The 14328-nt window shown below is 53.1% G+C and overlaps 2 protein-coding genes across 2 annotated transcripts in view; both read left to right on the forward strand.

The window, feature by feature from the left end:
* The first annotated feature begins 831 nt into the window (after nucleotides 1–831).
* Nucleotides 832–13301, forward strand: TTLL13 (tubulin tyrosine ligase like 13). The gene is made up of 15 exons (XM_081831673.1): nucleotides 832–1099; nucleotides 1816–2086; nucleotides 2419–2459; nucleotides 3388–3506; nucleotides 5399–5529; nucleotides 5772–5928; nucleotides 6331–6474; nucleotides 6826–6911; nucleotides 7188–7419; nucleotides 7888–8072; nucleotides 10082–10267; nucleotides 10567–10747; nucleotides 11051–11230; nucleotides 11802–12120; nucleotides 12463–13301. Exons 2-15 carry the CDS (start codon nucleotides 1827–1829, stop codon nucleotides 12717–12719), a joined length of 2478 nt encoding a protein of 825 aa, XP_081687799.1. The 5' UTR covers nucleotides 832–1099; nucleotides 1816–1826; the 3' UTR covers nucleotides 12720–13301.
* A 127-nt stretch (nucleotides 13302–13428) lies between these two features.
* Nucleotides 13429–14328, forward strand: part of NGRN (neugrin, neurite outgrowth associated) — a 5524-nt gene continuing 4624 nt past the window's right edge. Inside the window, exons 1-2 of the mRNA XM_006745356.3 lie at nucleotides 13429–13635; nucleotides 14042–14152. Of these exons, the coding sequence (XP_006745419.2) occupies nucleotides 13472–13635; nucleotides 14042–14152 (275 nt within the window). The 5' untranslated portion in view covers nucleotides 13429–13471. The remainder of the gene's footprint in view (nucleotides 13636–14041; nucleotides 14153–14328) is intronic.

Consider the following 14328-nt stretch of genomic DNA (forward strand, 5'->3'; position numbering starts at 1 on the left):
GACGAACCATGAGAGACGATGGACTCTGAAAAACAAACAGGGTTCTAGAGGGGAGGGGGGTGGGAGGATGGGTTAGCCTGGTGGTGGGTATTGAGGAGGGCACGTTCTGCATGGAGCACTGGGTGTTATGCACAAACAATGAATCATGGAACACTTCATCTAAAACTAATGATGTAATATATGGGGATTAACATAAGAATAAAAAAAAAAAGAATATCTGCTGAAGAAACAGCAAGAAATGTATGAATCAAACAGTGCCCACGTGTTTTTAAAGGGGGGAGATTTTAAAGTGTCCTCTAGATTTAGGCACACGGGATAGTCTTAAAATGCCAAGTTGGCCTGAGTGCGGTGGTCAGAGTGTAAGGACGTCAGGAGGAGCAGTGAAGGCGACGGTGAAGGAGCGCCATGAGGAGGCCGTTCTGTTACTCAGCGCAGCAGGGCGAGCGCTGTTCACGGCTGTCCCTCCCGAGCGCCCAGCGTGTTCAACCCGGGTCACTGAAACACTGAAGGCAGGCAAGCAGGTGTTTGTCCCGAACGCAGACTTGGCCAAATTCCGGGCCCGGCCCGCGCGATGGACACAGGCTGCGGTGAGACGTGTGCGAAGCGGCGCGAACGCGGAGGGACTACAGGTCCCGGCTGATGCAGCCCGAGAGCCGCCGCAGAGGCGCGGCCCGGACCGCGACGCCACCACCCCCAGGGCAGGCGTTTCCGCCCGCGCGCAAGATGGCCTCGGCCCGCGCCCAAGTGGGTGTGGTTCCGGGAAGGCCCCGCCCCCAGAACGCTTCTCCAATGGGGGCCGCCCTCGTGTCCATGGCGACGGCGGCGGCGGCGGCGGCGGCTGCTGGCTTGCTCAAGGAGGCGCCGCCGCCGCCGGGATCTCCGAGCTAGGAGCGAACCCCGGAAGGGGGGGAGCGGGCTCCCCCTCGCGATCGGCGGGGACAGCCAGTCCTGTGGAACGAGGAGGCGGTCCCGGAGGCCCAGCGACGCCCGGGAAGGAGCAGGAGCCGGGCGAAGGGTGGACATGAGCGACCACCTGAGACCAGCCTCGGACCGCTAGGGGCGGACCCAGCAGCCCCTTCCCCTCTCCTCGGAATCTCGGGTGGGCAGTGCCCGCCAGGGGCTCCCCCTCTGCCGGCAGAGCCCAAGGGGCCTTAGCCATCGAGTGCCAGTGTGTACACGTGGAGAAACTGAGTCATGGGACAGGGAAAGGGCTGGCTTAGGGGACCTTTGGTCTTCAGCTCTATTTTAAAATCGAAGGTCCCCCCAGAGCCCAGCCATCCCCCTTCCCATTCAGGAATAAAAAAGCCATGGTCATGGTGCCTGCCAGCTCTGTCCAGCTTCTACGTGCACCCCAGCGTGTTGTATGGAGGGGTGATCTTGGATGATCAGGGATTGTCGGGGAATCCAACTTTTTTTTTTTTTTTAAGATTTTATTTATTTGCGAGAGAGAGAATGAGAGACAGAGAGCATGAGAGGGAGGAGGGTCAGAGGGAGAAGCAGACTCTCCACTGAGCAGGGAGCCCGATGCGGGACTCGATCCCGGGACTCCAGGATCATGACCTGAGCCGAAGGCAGTCGCTTAACCGACTGAACCACCCAGGTGCCCGAATCCAACATTTCATAGGCATTCCCCGGCCCACATTACCTACTTGGAAACCATCCCATTCTGCAGCGGGATTGTACTGTTCTGAGGGGGCAGCAACGTTCCCCTGTAACACCATGAAGGAGGTCCTTTGCACGGACTCCTGCAGGCCTTCCTGGGCCTGGAGGAAGGAAGCTCTGATACATATTTCACTCTCACCCCTCTCTCCTCAGAACCTAAGAGGATGGAGCCAAATACCTGTAAGACCAGCGAATCGGAGGAAGACTACGTTGAGGAAGAGGAATCTGAGGAGGAGTGTGTTCAAGGGGAAGCTACCATCCCTTCTGACTCTCCTCAGCAGGAACTCTCAAAGGCTGACTATAAGGAATTTGGGGATGGAGTTCCCTTATCTATTGTAGCCAAGAAAATTCCGAAGAAAATCATAGCCCCAGCTGACTCAGATGACTTAGAAGTTGGCAGGAGAAAGAGAAGGCGGAAACGCAGGTAACAGACAGGTGCCTGGGCCCCCTCACCTGCCTGGCTCCAGAAGAGAGTCACCCCTTGGCCTCCCTTCAGCAGTTGGGGGGGTCTTCCCTTTAATCTGCAAAAGAGGACAGGGAATACAGGAACATCATTAACCTTTTGGTAGTACAAAAACACAAAATTCTGAACCATTTGAGCTGGCTTGGTTTGCATTTTCAGCACATTTCTATCATCCTGGTCTTTAAGTGGCTTTCAGAGAAAATGAATTGCATTGTAGATGTGTCGGGTGCCTCGCAGCCCAGGGTCTGTCCTTTATCCCACTCTGCCTGATTTCCATTATTCCTCCATTCCAGACCCCTGGCCATCAACCTGACCAACTGCAAGTATGAGAGCGGTAAGCACCCAGCTCACTCACACACCACTGCGCGTAAGAGGGCACATGCAGGTTTTGCTGTGGGGATGGTCCCGCAGTCAGGCTCCCAGCCCCTGCATCTTGTTGGGCTGGCCTATAACTGAGCTACTAGCAGCTGAGTTACCACTGTTCCACTTAGTCTTAGTGGTAGGGTGGAAATCCCCCAGTTAGCTAGCAAGAAAAAAAGTGACTGAAGGTCACCATTGCCCTGCCCTTCCCGGATTTTACCAGAATTGAGATGAGAACAGGTCAATACGGGTTTTTTTCAAGGAAGCCCTTCAGGGGGCTTCAGGAATTAAAAGAAAAAAATGACCAGCTAGATCATCTATCTTTTTTTTTTTTAAAGATTTTATTTATTATTTGACAGAGAGAGAATGAGAGAGCGAGCACATGAGAGGGGGGAGGGGCAGAGGGAGAAGCAGGCTCCCCGCCGAGCAGGGCGCCCGATGCGGGACTCGATCCCGGGACTCCAGGATCATGACCTGAGCCAAAGGCAGTCGCTTAACCGACTGAGCCACCCAGGCGCCCGATCATCTATCTTTTCGTCTCCTCCTGTGCCCACTGCCATCACCACGGGGCCGCCACGGGGCCACCCAGTGTGGGAGGTGCCAGTGTGACCCCTCCGGAGGGTCGGCTCTGCAGGTCAGAAACCATCCCAATTGAGAGACAGAGGACTGACAGGAGCAGGGAGCCAGGCTCTAGTTTTCTCTGTCACAGATTTTAGAAGGGCCCTGACAGCCCCATGACCTTGGAATTGTCACAGGGTAATTAAGCTGCTGCACTGAGGTAAGAACCACCTCCGTCTTCAGCCCACTCTCTGGTCGAGCCTCTTCCTTACCTGACCCAGCTGCAATCCCAAGGCTTGCTGCCAGTGTCTCGGCTGGCCCCACTGATCTCCCTCTCTCCGCAGTGCGTCGGGCAGCCCAAATGTGTGGCCTGAAGGAGGTGGGGGAGGACGAAGAATGGACTGTGTACTGGACAGACTGCTCTGTCTCACTGGAACGAGTCATGGACATGAAGAGGTTTCAGGTACAACCTCTGGACCCAAGAGCCTAAAGGGGCCATGGTCCCTGAATGAGTCCTCCTGTCCTTCTGCTTGGGCACCTGCGGCTGCTACCCTCTGTGGCTGTCCCCCTGGGCAGAGCAGGAAAGGCCACGGCCAGGGCTTCTGCTCCCCTGGAAAAATCCTCCTCTTGGGTTTCTGGAACTTCTATTATAGGAAGGAAGTTTCTGCTGGGCACCGTTTGCCTGAAGGCATCTGTGCCCAGCTGGCCCCCTTCAGGGCAGGTGAGCCCACCTAAGGGGAAGGCTGGAAGGGAGCTTCGGTGCTAACAGCCGGGCCAGGAGAGTGATCCAGCTCCTAAGCAGCTTAGCCTAGCAGCCGCATCCCATTGAGAGTCAGTGTGGGGTTCTGCACGGCGGCAAGAAAGTCAGGAAGGATGGGTCCTCAAAAAGAATATAACCTCTTCATGGCATTTTTGTTATCCTCTAATTGAGTCTTTTTTTTTTTTTTAAGATTTTATTTTTAAGTTAATCCCTATACTCCACATGGGGCTTGAAATCAGAACCTGGAGATCAAGAGTCACACACTCCACCGACTGACTGAGCCAGACCTCTAAACGGGTCTTTGTGGTGGTTAGCAACACAAGAATGTAAAAAGGTCTGCAGCCTTAGTTTGAGGGGAAGCCAGGAAGGGAATTGAGGAGACTGTAACTTGTCCTACAACAAGTCATGGGAGAAGAGCCCGAGAGAGTGACAGAGAGTGAGCTCGAAGTGCTTGAGAAGCCCCAAGGAAGGGACACGCAGGGAGCAGTTGGAAGATGAGCAAGACCATAATTAACAGCATTCCTTGACGATGTACTGAATGTCAGTCACTGTATTAAGTGCTTTTACACTCTTACCTCATTAAATCCTCAAAAACAACCGAGTGGCAGATACCCTCTTGTTAAGAGGACACCAAGTTTCAGAAACACTAATTTTCTGCAGCTAGCGAGTGGTAAAGCCCGTGAGACAGCCCAGAACCAACGCGAGATACTGCCTCCCGGCACTGGGGTTCCGACGGGCACCCTGGCATCGTCATATCCGGGGGCGGGGGGGCGGGCTGTAGCAGGGCATTCCTGGGACTGCTTCTCAACTTCCTTTGCTCTTTTAGAAAATGGTTTCTCATTTGCTTGTGCTCCCATGCACCAATTATTCTTATAGGACGAGCCTCCGGTGGTCTGGGGGGATGTTATAAGGTGGCTAGAAGGCCCAAAGTCCTGGCAAATCCTTCTTGCTGCCCCTCATTTCCTGACCTCAGGGTGGACGTGTGTTTTGGGAGAGGCCAAGGAGGAGGTTCTCACTTGCCTTAGGGAACCTTCCTTTTCTCCCTTAGGGTATTGGGTACAGTGTTTACCCCCATCGTGACTTTTTTTTTTTTTTTAGGATTTTATTTATTTGAGAGAGAGAGAACACAAGCAGGGGGGAGGAGCAGAGGGAGAAGCATTGGGTTCTGTGCTGAGCGGGGAGCCCAAGGTGGGGCTCGATCGCAGGACCCTGAGATCATGACCTGAACTGAAGCCAGACGCTTAACCAACTGAGCCACCCAGGCACCACCCCCTTTTTTTGAGAGAGAGAGAGAGCGCGTGTGCATGTGCTTGTGGTGGGCAGGGGGTGAGGAACAGAGGGAGAGGGAAAGAGAAAGAATCCCCAGCAGGCTCCATGCTCAGCACAGAACCCAATGAGGGGCTCGATCTCAGGACCCTGAGATCATGACCTGAGCTGAAATGCAGAGTCAGATGCCCAACCGACTGAGCCACCCAGGAGCCCCATCCACTGTGACTTCTACCTTGACCTTCCCAGTCCTCCTGGTATGCCCAAGGCCCCAGGGACTGCCGCTTACTCTGCTGGTGGGGTTAGATAACCAACTGACTCTGTTTCAGAAAATCAACCACTTCCCTGGAATGACAGAAATCTGCCGCAAAGATCTGCTGGCTCGGAACCTCAACCGCATGCAGAAACTCTATCCTACCGAGTACAACATCTTCCCCCGCACCTGGTGCCTCCCTGCAGAGTGAGTGAGCCCCTGCTCCCCAGGCTCATGTCCTTGGGGAGGAAAGGTTTCACCATCTCGTTCCCTCCAGACTCTGGCCTTGTGACCTAGAAAGTCTCAAGGGATGAGAATTTCAGCTGGTCTAAGAAAAGGAGGTCTGAGACGGAGGCTCCAGGAAGTGTGGACCAGAGAGCAGAGCTCCACAGGGCCTGGCTCAGCTGTGATGCACAGAAGCCTTCTGACCAGCCTCTCTCTGCATGTAGCTTTGGGGACTTCCAGTCCTATGGTCGTCAGCGAAAAAGCCGCACTTACATCTGCAAGCCAGACAGTGGCTGCCAGGGACGGGGCATCTTCATCACCCGAAATCCCCGGGAGATCAAGCCAGGAGAGCATATGATCTGCCAGCAATACATCTCCAAGGTGAAGGGTGCCTCGGAACCACCAGGGCCCTCCCTGAGCCCTGGGGCGCCTCGTCTCTCCCCGTGCCAGACAGGAAGCCAGCCTACCCTTCGGCTCCTACCCTTCCTGCTGTTTCCCCTTAACTTGGAGGCAGTCCAGAGCCATGGTTCAGAGCCAGCCTGTCTGGGTCTGAATCTGAGTTTTCCCACTTCTTAGATGTGTGATCTTGGGCAATGTCTTATTCTTTCTGTGCCTTAGTTTCTTCATTTGTTGAATGGGAATAATAGCAGTAACTACTTTATGCTTCATATGGTTACTATGGAAATTAAATGAGTTATCATAATTTGAAACGCTTACAACAGTGCATGGGATAGAACAGGCGCTTCAGAGGTATTCTTCCCTGGCGGGTTTGCACACTTTCAGCCCTTCCTCATTGACGGCTTCAAGTTTGATATGCGAATCTATGTCCTGATCACGTCCTGTGACCCTCTTCGGATCTTCATGTATGAGGAGGGCCTGGCCCGCTTTGCCACTATGCCCTACATGGAGCCCAGCCACGGCAACCTGGTAAGGGGCCAGCTAGCAGTCCTGGGGGGCAGGGCGGCGACCTCTTCCTGTGAGCACAGAGGTTCTGTGGAGAAACCAAGTAGAGAGGCTTATCATGGTCATCCGTGAACTGGGAATGAACCAGTGAGCACCCTGGCACCTGGCGGGGAGGAGAGCGTTTGGTGGGTGGTGACTGCTGCAAGGTCCTCCTTGGAGGAGCCTGGCCTACATCCTTCCCCGGGAGCTTATGGGACAGTTCTGAGGTGAAGAGGGACAGGAGATGAGCCACCCTGGGTAATAAAAAGGCAACGAAGGGCTGGAGTGGGGTGCTGCAGGGAAGCAGTCTGAGCCACAGGGCCACTCTCTTCCCAGGATGACGTCTGCATGCACCTGACCAACTATGCTATCAACAAACACAATGAGAATTTTGTCCGAGATGATGCTGCGGGCAGTAAGAGGTACTCCCTCTCTGATTGCTCTTTAGTCCTACAGTCGCAGCAGCCCATGAAACTGAGCTGGCTCTTGGGAGGCCATTTGCTCAGGAAAACCATCTTTACAGACCCGTCTTGTGCCTGACCTCTAAGTGCAGCGCTCCCCCCCCCACCATAAGTAAGCCCCACTTCAAGCTCTCACGTAGGCACCCGGAAGTAGGATTAGTGGTAGGGGCACTCCTGTCTGTGGCCCAGACCCACTGGTGTAGAAATGTGTCCTCCTCTGAGCACTGGGCCTCGCAGGAAGCTGTCAACGCTCAACGCCTGGCTGCGAGAACACGGCTACGACCCCCGAGAACTGTGGAGGGACATCGAGGACATCATCATCAAAACCATCATCTCAGCCCATTCTGTTCTTCGCCACAACTACCGAACGTGTTTTCCCCAATATCTGACTGGAGGTACATGCGCCTGTTTTGAGATCCTTGGTTTTGACATCTTGCTGGACCACAAGCTGAAGCCCTGGCTGCTGGAGGTGAGGAATGTCTTTTGGGCTTTGCCAAACCAAGGTCCAGAGGCCGCCCTGAACAGGATGCCTGGGGTAGGAGTGCACTCAGTTGGTGGAACACAGAATGGGGGACGTGGTGGCACTGGGTGGGGATGAACCGGCAGAACGTGTAAGATCATCTCTCTGCTTTCCACCTGCTGAGTCAAATCTTAGTGGTCTCTGGCCTCCACCATAGGAATCCAGGATTTAGATCCCAAGTGTTCGTCATGTAATCTTTGTCTTTAGGGACACTGTATCTATAGAATCAGGCTGTCTACTTTGCTCCCATCAGCCTGTGTATTGGAGGGATCTCTGTGGCCGAGTCCTGTGGCCTTGGAAGTCAGAAACACCCAGCCCCCTTGGGATGTCTTGACTAGAGCCTCCGGTCAGGCCTGCAAGAGACCACACCTGCTTGGGTGGTCTAGGAACGGGGTGGATAATGACTCCTCCTGGCAGGTAAACCACTCTCCAAGCTTCACCACCGACTCCCGCCTTGATCGAGAAGTGAAAGATACCCTTCTCTGTGATGCCATGACCCTTGTCAACCTCCGTGGCTGTGACAAAAGGAAGGTGATGGAGGAGGACAAGCGGCGAGTCAAGGAGCGGCTTTTCCAGTGCCACCAGCAGCCACGAGAAGCCAGGTGCTCCAGGTGTCTGAGCTGTCTTGTTAGCACTGGCCTGGGCGGAAGAGCGCTACTTTAGGTGGTGAAAGTGGTCTGGGGCTGATTAGCTATGAAGAATAACTTTTCTTCTGCATAGATAATATATTACCTATCATAGACAATATGTCCAAAATTCAAAAGAGGGGCGCCTGGGTGGCTCAGTCGGTTAAGCGACTGCCTTCGGCTCAGGTCATGATCCTGGGGTCCCGGGATCGAGTCCCGCATCGGGCTCCCTGCTCGGCAGGGAGTCTGCTTCTCCCTCTGACCCTCTCCCCTCTCATGAGCTCTCTCTCTCTCTCTCTCTCACTCTGTCTCAAATAAATAAATAAAATCTTTGAAAAAAAAAAATTCAAAAGATACTGTGAATAATCTCTTAACTCTTCTCCAGCTACTGTATCCCCCCCTGGAGGAGCTAATCTATGTTCCTAGGGTCACATGTATACTTTCACAAACATTTAATGCATACATACCTACGCATATACATATATATTTACACAGATTGTTCTTCTCCCTTTACCCAGACAATAGTGTAACTTTCACACTCTCTGTACCATGCTTAGCAGTGTCGTTTGGAGCTATTTCATATTAGCGCATAAGGAGCTTTATGCAGTTTGACGAGCTGTTTGTTCTTGCTTTTGTTTTTTTAACAAAGCTCCTCTAGGAAGTTTGTAATAATGAAACAGAAAACAGTTTAGTCATTCAATAATAAGGGATTGTTGAAATCAGTCTTTTTCACCCCCTGTTGCTTTCATTATAAGATGGGTTACAAACATGGTGATTTGTTGCCAATACTAAATTATAATGTTAATAATATGTACAAGTGAGTTGGAGTAGATTTAGAATTATTCCCATAACAACATTGCTCTTCGCCACCTGCATTGCACTATGCAGGGCCAGTGTGTATTTGATTTGTCATGATTTCCTGAGGGCCTGGCACACAGTAGGCAGTCAAATATGTGAAGGGAGGGGAAGTAGAACTGTAAATACGCTGGCTATTCCCACAGTGGGACTGCACACGTGACTGTATGAATCATGTCCTTCAGCGGGGAAAAGGGCTGAAAATTACTGGACTTACTAAACAAACATACAGGGGCGCCCTGTATGTTTGTTTAGTAAGTCCAATAGTTAAATTGGCTTCCTAGTATTCAAGTGATTCTATGAGTGTATGTGACTCTTGTTCTCGGGATTGTGAGTTCGAACTTCACGTTGGGTGTAGAGATTACTTAAAAATAAGATCTTTAAAAAAATTAAAAATAGGGGCGCCTGGGTGGCTCAGTCGTTAGGCGTCTGCCTTCAGCTCAGGTCATGATCCCAGAGTCCTGGGATCGAGCCCCGCATTGGGCTCCCTGCTCTGCGGGAAGCCTGCTTCTCCCTCTCCCACTCCCCCTGCTTGTGTTCCCTCTCTCGCTGTGTCTCTCTCCGTCAGATAAATAAATAAAATCTTAAAAAATAAATAAATAAAAGTACAATCATAGAATCACTTGAATACTGGAAAGCCATTTTAAAATATTGTTGTATGATCCCATCTTTGTCTGAAACAAGAAAGGAAGGAAGGAATAAAGAAAGAGCAAATTAGTTAGTAGCAAAGCTAGGATTCAGACTTGGGGGTCCTGCCCCTGAGTCCATGCTCATAACCAATATACTAACTGCACAGTAAGATTATGGGAGGTTTGATCTTCTTTTTGCGCTTCTGCTTTTTCTGTAATTAACATAGATTATAATCAGAAATGTAAAAGATTGTGATAACTTGGAGTACTAGCTTATGACGGGACCCCTTTGCACTTAAGATGAAAACCCGATTTCTGGAAGTCAAGCCTCTATTTCCATGGCGACGCACAGGTGGGACTGGCCAGATGGCCTTGGCAGCTTTCCCTACGTGGGAAAGGCCATGAAGCTAGCAGGAGATCCTCAAAGCCTCGGCCAGCCTTCCTTTCCTCACTGAACGTTCTCACAATCCTCCTGACTCACTCTGAGCTTGGTTTCCATAGGCGAGAACAAATTGAGTTGTCCCACGCAGCAATACTGGACCAGGAGCGCTATGAGGATTCCCACCTCGGGGGGTACCGGCGGATCTACCCTGGGCCTGACAAGGAGAAGTACACGCCTTTCTTCAAGCACAATGGCTCCCTTTTCCAGGAGACTGCTGCTTCCAAGGCCAGAGAGGAGTGTGCCAGGTACTTTGCCTTTCATTCTCCTCTGTCCACTTGGGTGGGGCATATCCTGAAGCTGAACTGCTCCCCAGCAGGGTAGAGAGGAAGCCAGACACTTGAGCAAAGGGGAATGGAGTCATACATCCTATCAGACTCTTAGTGACTCCATTTCCACTTAGGAGGTTTCCCATCTTCCCCCTCATTCTTCTCCCGTCAGTGCCCCCAACAGATCATAATTCCACACTCTCCCATCCCCACTTTCCCTCACCCTGCTTCTCCCCAACACAATTTCTCCAGCATCTGAAGCTGCTGTGTCTTGTCAGGCAGCAACTGGAAGAGATCCGCCTTAAGCAGGAACAGCAGGAGACCTCAGGCAGTAAGAGGCGAAAGGAAAACAGGGACCAGAACCAGGGCGAATCAGCAGGGGAGAAGAGCCGATCCAGGGCCGGGCTCCGGGGACTTCCCACCCACTTGGCTTACAGGAACCGGACCCAGGAGAAAGAGGTGTCAGGGGTTTGGGAGCTCTTCCCTTTCTGCAGGAAATGGGTTGGGACTCCTAGAGAAGGGAATCTTTGCTGTCCTCTCCTCCCCTTGTAAAAGAGAGAGAGGAGTTCCTAATGAATACACTGGATCTGGCCTGGTGGACCAGGAGGTGAGAGAGAGAACGATAGCAAAGAGAACCTTCCGCTAGGGTCAGGGAAGGGATGGGAGGGTGGGTAGAGTGGGCAGGAGTCCCGCAGCCATCCCCGTTGATGGTGTGGGGCTCACCCTTGGAGATCTTGCATTCATCTCTCATGTATCTCATAGCTACTATCAGTACACCTGGATACCAGGCATCCTCAGGAAATTGTGGAAGAAGAGGAGCTGGAGCGAGTGAAGGCCCTGCTACAAAGGGAGAATCTCATCCGAAGCCTCGGTATTGTAGAGCAGCTCACGCGCATGCTGCACCCCAGCCACCAGGGCCAGAAAAAACTTCATGAGTATCGGGTGAGGGTCCGTCCGCGGCCTCTCACAGAGCAAGGGAGGAAGGGCTGCAGCAGCACATGGTGGTGGTCACAGCGCTGGCCGCTAACGTGATGGTACCTGGCGCGGAGCCTGGGAAAGCAGAGTATGCTGGGTGTTGGGAGAGGGTCTCTGGGTTCCTTTTGCACTTGTTCCCGAGCTCCCTTGTTTGTAGTAATGACTTCTGGCAAAGTGCAGCTCCCAACCTTCTCCTGAGAGACCTGTTCCCTATATTCCAGCCTTGCAATAACCCCAAACTCATGATTGACAAAGAACAAGAACCCTCGGTGGCTTCTGTGGAATCTCTCCCTAGCAATGCCAGTGCCATGGCTCTAATGGGTGATAAGTAAACGGACTTGGGCCAACAGAACCGCTGCCGCATTCACTATTCCCTGGGCTCGTAGCAGGCCTGTTGGGTCCTCAGTTTTTGCTGAGCTCCAAAGGAGTTAACAGGTTAAATAGTGGCCACAGCCTAGATGTTTCAGTTACCTGTTTTCTCACACCGTTCCATCCAGCCTCACAAGAAATGTGGTAAGGGGCTGCCCTTCTCCTCTAGCCTAGATTTCACCAGGACGGGCTGGGCAGTCAAGAACTGCAATCTGGGAGTCTGGTCCCATTGGTCCTCCTGAGAGGGGCTGCCAAAGAGCAGGGCCGCCCTCATTTCCTGCATCCAGTTCGGGCCCACGAATTGATCCCCAGGATCTTAGGGCCACTGCCAACCATGAATGCTGCAATTCCACATCATTCCTGGTGCCACCTACAGCCCAAGAACTTCAACTGGATAGGAGATCCAGCAGCCATCGGCCCCTGTTCATTGTCAGTGAAGACATCTGGAGGGCGCTCTTTTTCCAGTGCCAGAGTCAGGCTCACTAGCCGTAAGTATGCGAAACTAGCTTTGGTCACTCTGACTTGTGTAAATTCCCCCTAGCAAACATCACAGCTGGGATGTTCCCAAAATATAACATGGCACTTCCACCAGTGTGGGAATGGGATAGGTAGTGGACCCTGGTAGAAATGGCAGAATTACAGTCCCAGCACTCAACAAACATAACAGGGAAACAGACAAGTAAACACACAATTACAATACAGCGTGGTAAAGATGCTGGAGGGGAGCATGGGATGCCATTCCTCTGTGTTGGTAATTGGGCAACAGTTGGTAAAGGGGTGAGCGAATCTCCTGTGAATACCAACTCAGGGGACCCATGTTTCCACTGCAGAAGGCCCAGCCAGCAGAAGGCTAGAAGCCATAAACAGAGCCCTGGCAGGATCAGTGCCATCCTCTTTAACCCCAAAGCAGGGCTATCTTCTGCAACCAGAAAGAGTGGCAAGTGGCTCATGGACTGAATGCGCCTTGCCCCCCGCGGCAGACTCTGAACACAGAGCACCCAAGACCCGGGATCTCACTCTCTGCCCTGCCTCTGCACCCCTGATGCTAAGCACCACTGCCCTCCTTGACATCAGCCACCATAGGTAAATGCAGGATGGAAGCCCAGCACTCAACCTCTCCTGGAGAGCCCCCTCAGGTTTCCAAAGGGGCAGAGGGCCTTCAATCTTTGCTACATGAAAGACGGCCACCAAGCTTCAGTTTGAAAAGCCCTGGCCAGGAACCCTGTTTGCACAAGGCAAAACACAAAGACACCAAGAATTCCTCAATACCCTAAGATAATTTCAGATCCGTAAAGACTGAAAGATGAAGAGGAGCCAGGGTCGGCCATGTACTCATCCCCGCCCTTCAAACCTTAGCCTGGGTTTCTTGCTAGGTGATGGGTCTGAACCCCGGGTGCGGCCCGGAGCTAGAGGTCATCCTGGCGACAAGGAGGCCCTTTCCCACAGGAGCCGAGTGCCTAAGGCACGGGGCTGTCGCCATCAAAGGACCGCCGAGGGGACGCCCTTTCCGCCGCCGTGGCGGAGACAGGCCGGCCTGGGTAGCCGTTGGGGCGCAGGGGCGTATCTTGGCAAATGAATCCGTCTTTTTATTAAAGTTTATGGCGTTTTGCAGGAGCGTCCTCTACCTCATTCCGGCCCTTGCATTTCAGGCTCAAAACTCTCCACATTCGCTGCCGGGAATGGTGGGCCGCACACGGGTTCAAGCCCAGATATCCCGCCCCCGGCCGGAAGCCGGAAAGACTCGCGGCCATCCCTGCTTCCGGCCCGCCGGTCCACTTCCGCCCCCGCCCCCAGACTTCCGGTACTGCGTGTTTCGGGCTGCCGACGGCTGTTGTCGACATGGCGGTTACGCTGAGCCTCTTGCTGGGCCTGCGTGTACGTGCTGCTGTTGCTCGCTGTGGGTTCGCGACCCGGGGGTTGGCAGACCCCGGCTCTCTCGGCCGCGAGCCGGACCCTGATTCCGACTGGGAGCCGGAGGAGCGGGAGCTGCAGGAGGTGGAGAGGTACCGGCTCCTTCCCGGGCCCTCAGCCTGAAGTAGGGCTTCGCGCCCCTGCGCTCCAGGCCGCGCCCCCTTGGAGCCGGGCGTCGTGCCGCCACATCCGCCTTAGCCCTTGTTTCTTATCCGTTGTCAGGGGCGCAGGGGCAGGCGTGCGGCCTCTTTGGGACCACAGCTTTCTTCACCAGTGACGTATTTCACCACCCGTTTAGAAAGTTCGGCATGCTTACGGGCTGTGTTAGGTATTAGATTTCTGGGGAGGTGTATGGAGCAGGTCTGAGCCAACACACATGGCCTGGTTGCCCTTGCAAACGAAGAGAAGAGGGCTGGGCTCTTTGTGATTTAGCCCGAGGCTCTTCAGCCACCCAGTTTGCTCCCACGCATGGCTTCTGCCATTGGTTCTCTCCCCCAGCACCCTGAAACGACAGAAAAAAGCCGCCCGGTTCCAGAAAATTCGGAGGCAAATGGAGGCGCCGGGTGCCCCGCCCAGGACCCTGACGTGGAAAGCCATGGAACAGATCCGGTAAGACTCGTTGTAGTTGGGCTCTGCTGTGATGAGAAGTGATGGATACGGGGGCCTAGAACGTTATTTTTATACTTTACTTTTTTATCATTTTAACATTTCTAAATGACAGGTAGAATAGCATAACGAATTTCCGTAAGCTTGTCATCTAAATTTAATAGTTCTTAACATTCGGA

Source organism: Leptonychotes weddellii, chromosome 9, assembly GCF_054177405.1.
Source record: "Leptonychotes weddellii isolate Sample4059 chromosome 9, ASM5417740v2, whole genome shotgun sequence".
NCBI classification, from domain to species: domain Eukaryota; kingdom Metazoa; phylum Chordata; class Mammalia; order Carnivora; family Phocidae; genus Leptonychotes; species Leptonychotes weddellii.

What these genes read in the sequence shown, in the direction of transcription:
- TTLL13 (XM_081831673.1), top strand. Translation starts at nt 1,827, where the DNA reads ATGGAGCCAAATACCTGTAAGACCAGCGAATCGGAGGAAGACTACGTT. An exon ending in AAGAGAAGGCGGAAACGCAG is followed by an intron (nt 2,087 to 2,418) that starts GTAACAGACAGG and finishes CCTCCATTCCAG; the next exon opens with ACCCCTGGCCATCAACCTGA. An exon ending in TGAAGCCCTGGCTGCTGGAG is followed by an intron (nt 7,420 to 7,887) that starts GTGAGGAATGTC and finishes TCCTCCTGGCAG; the next exon opens with GTAAACCACTCTCCAAGCTT.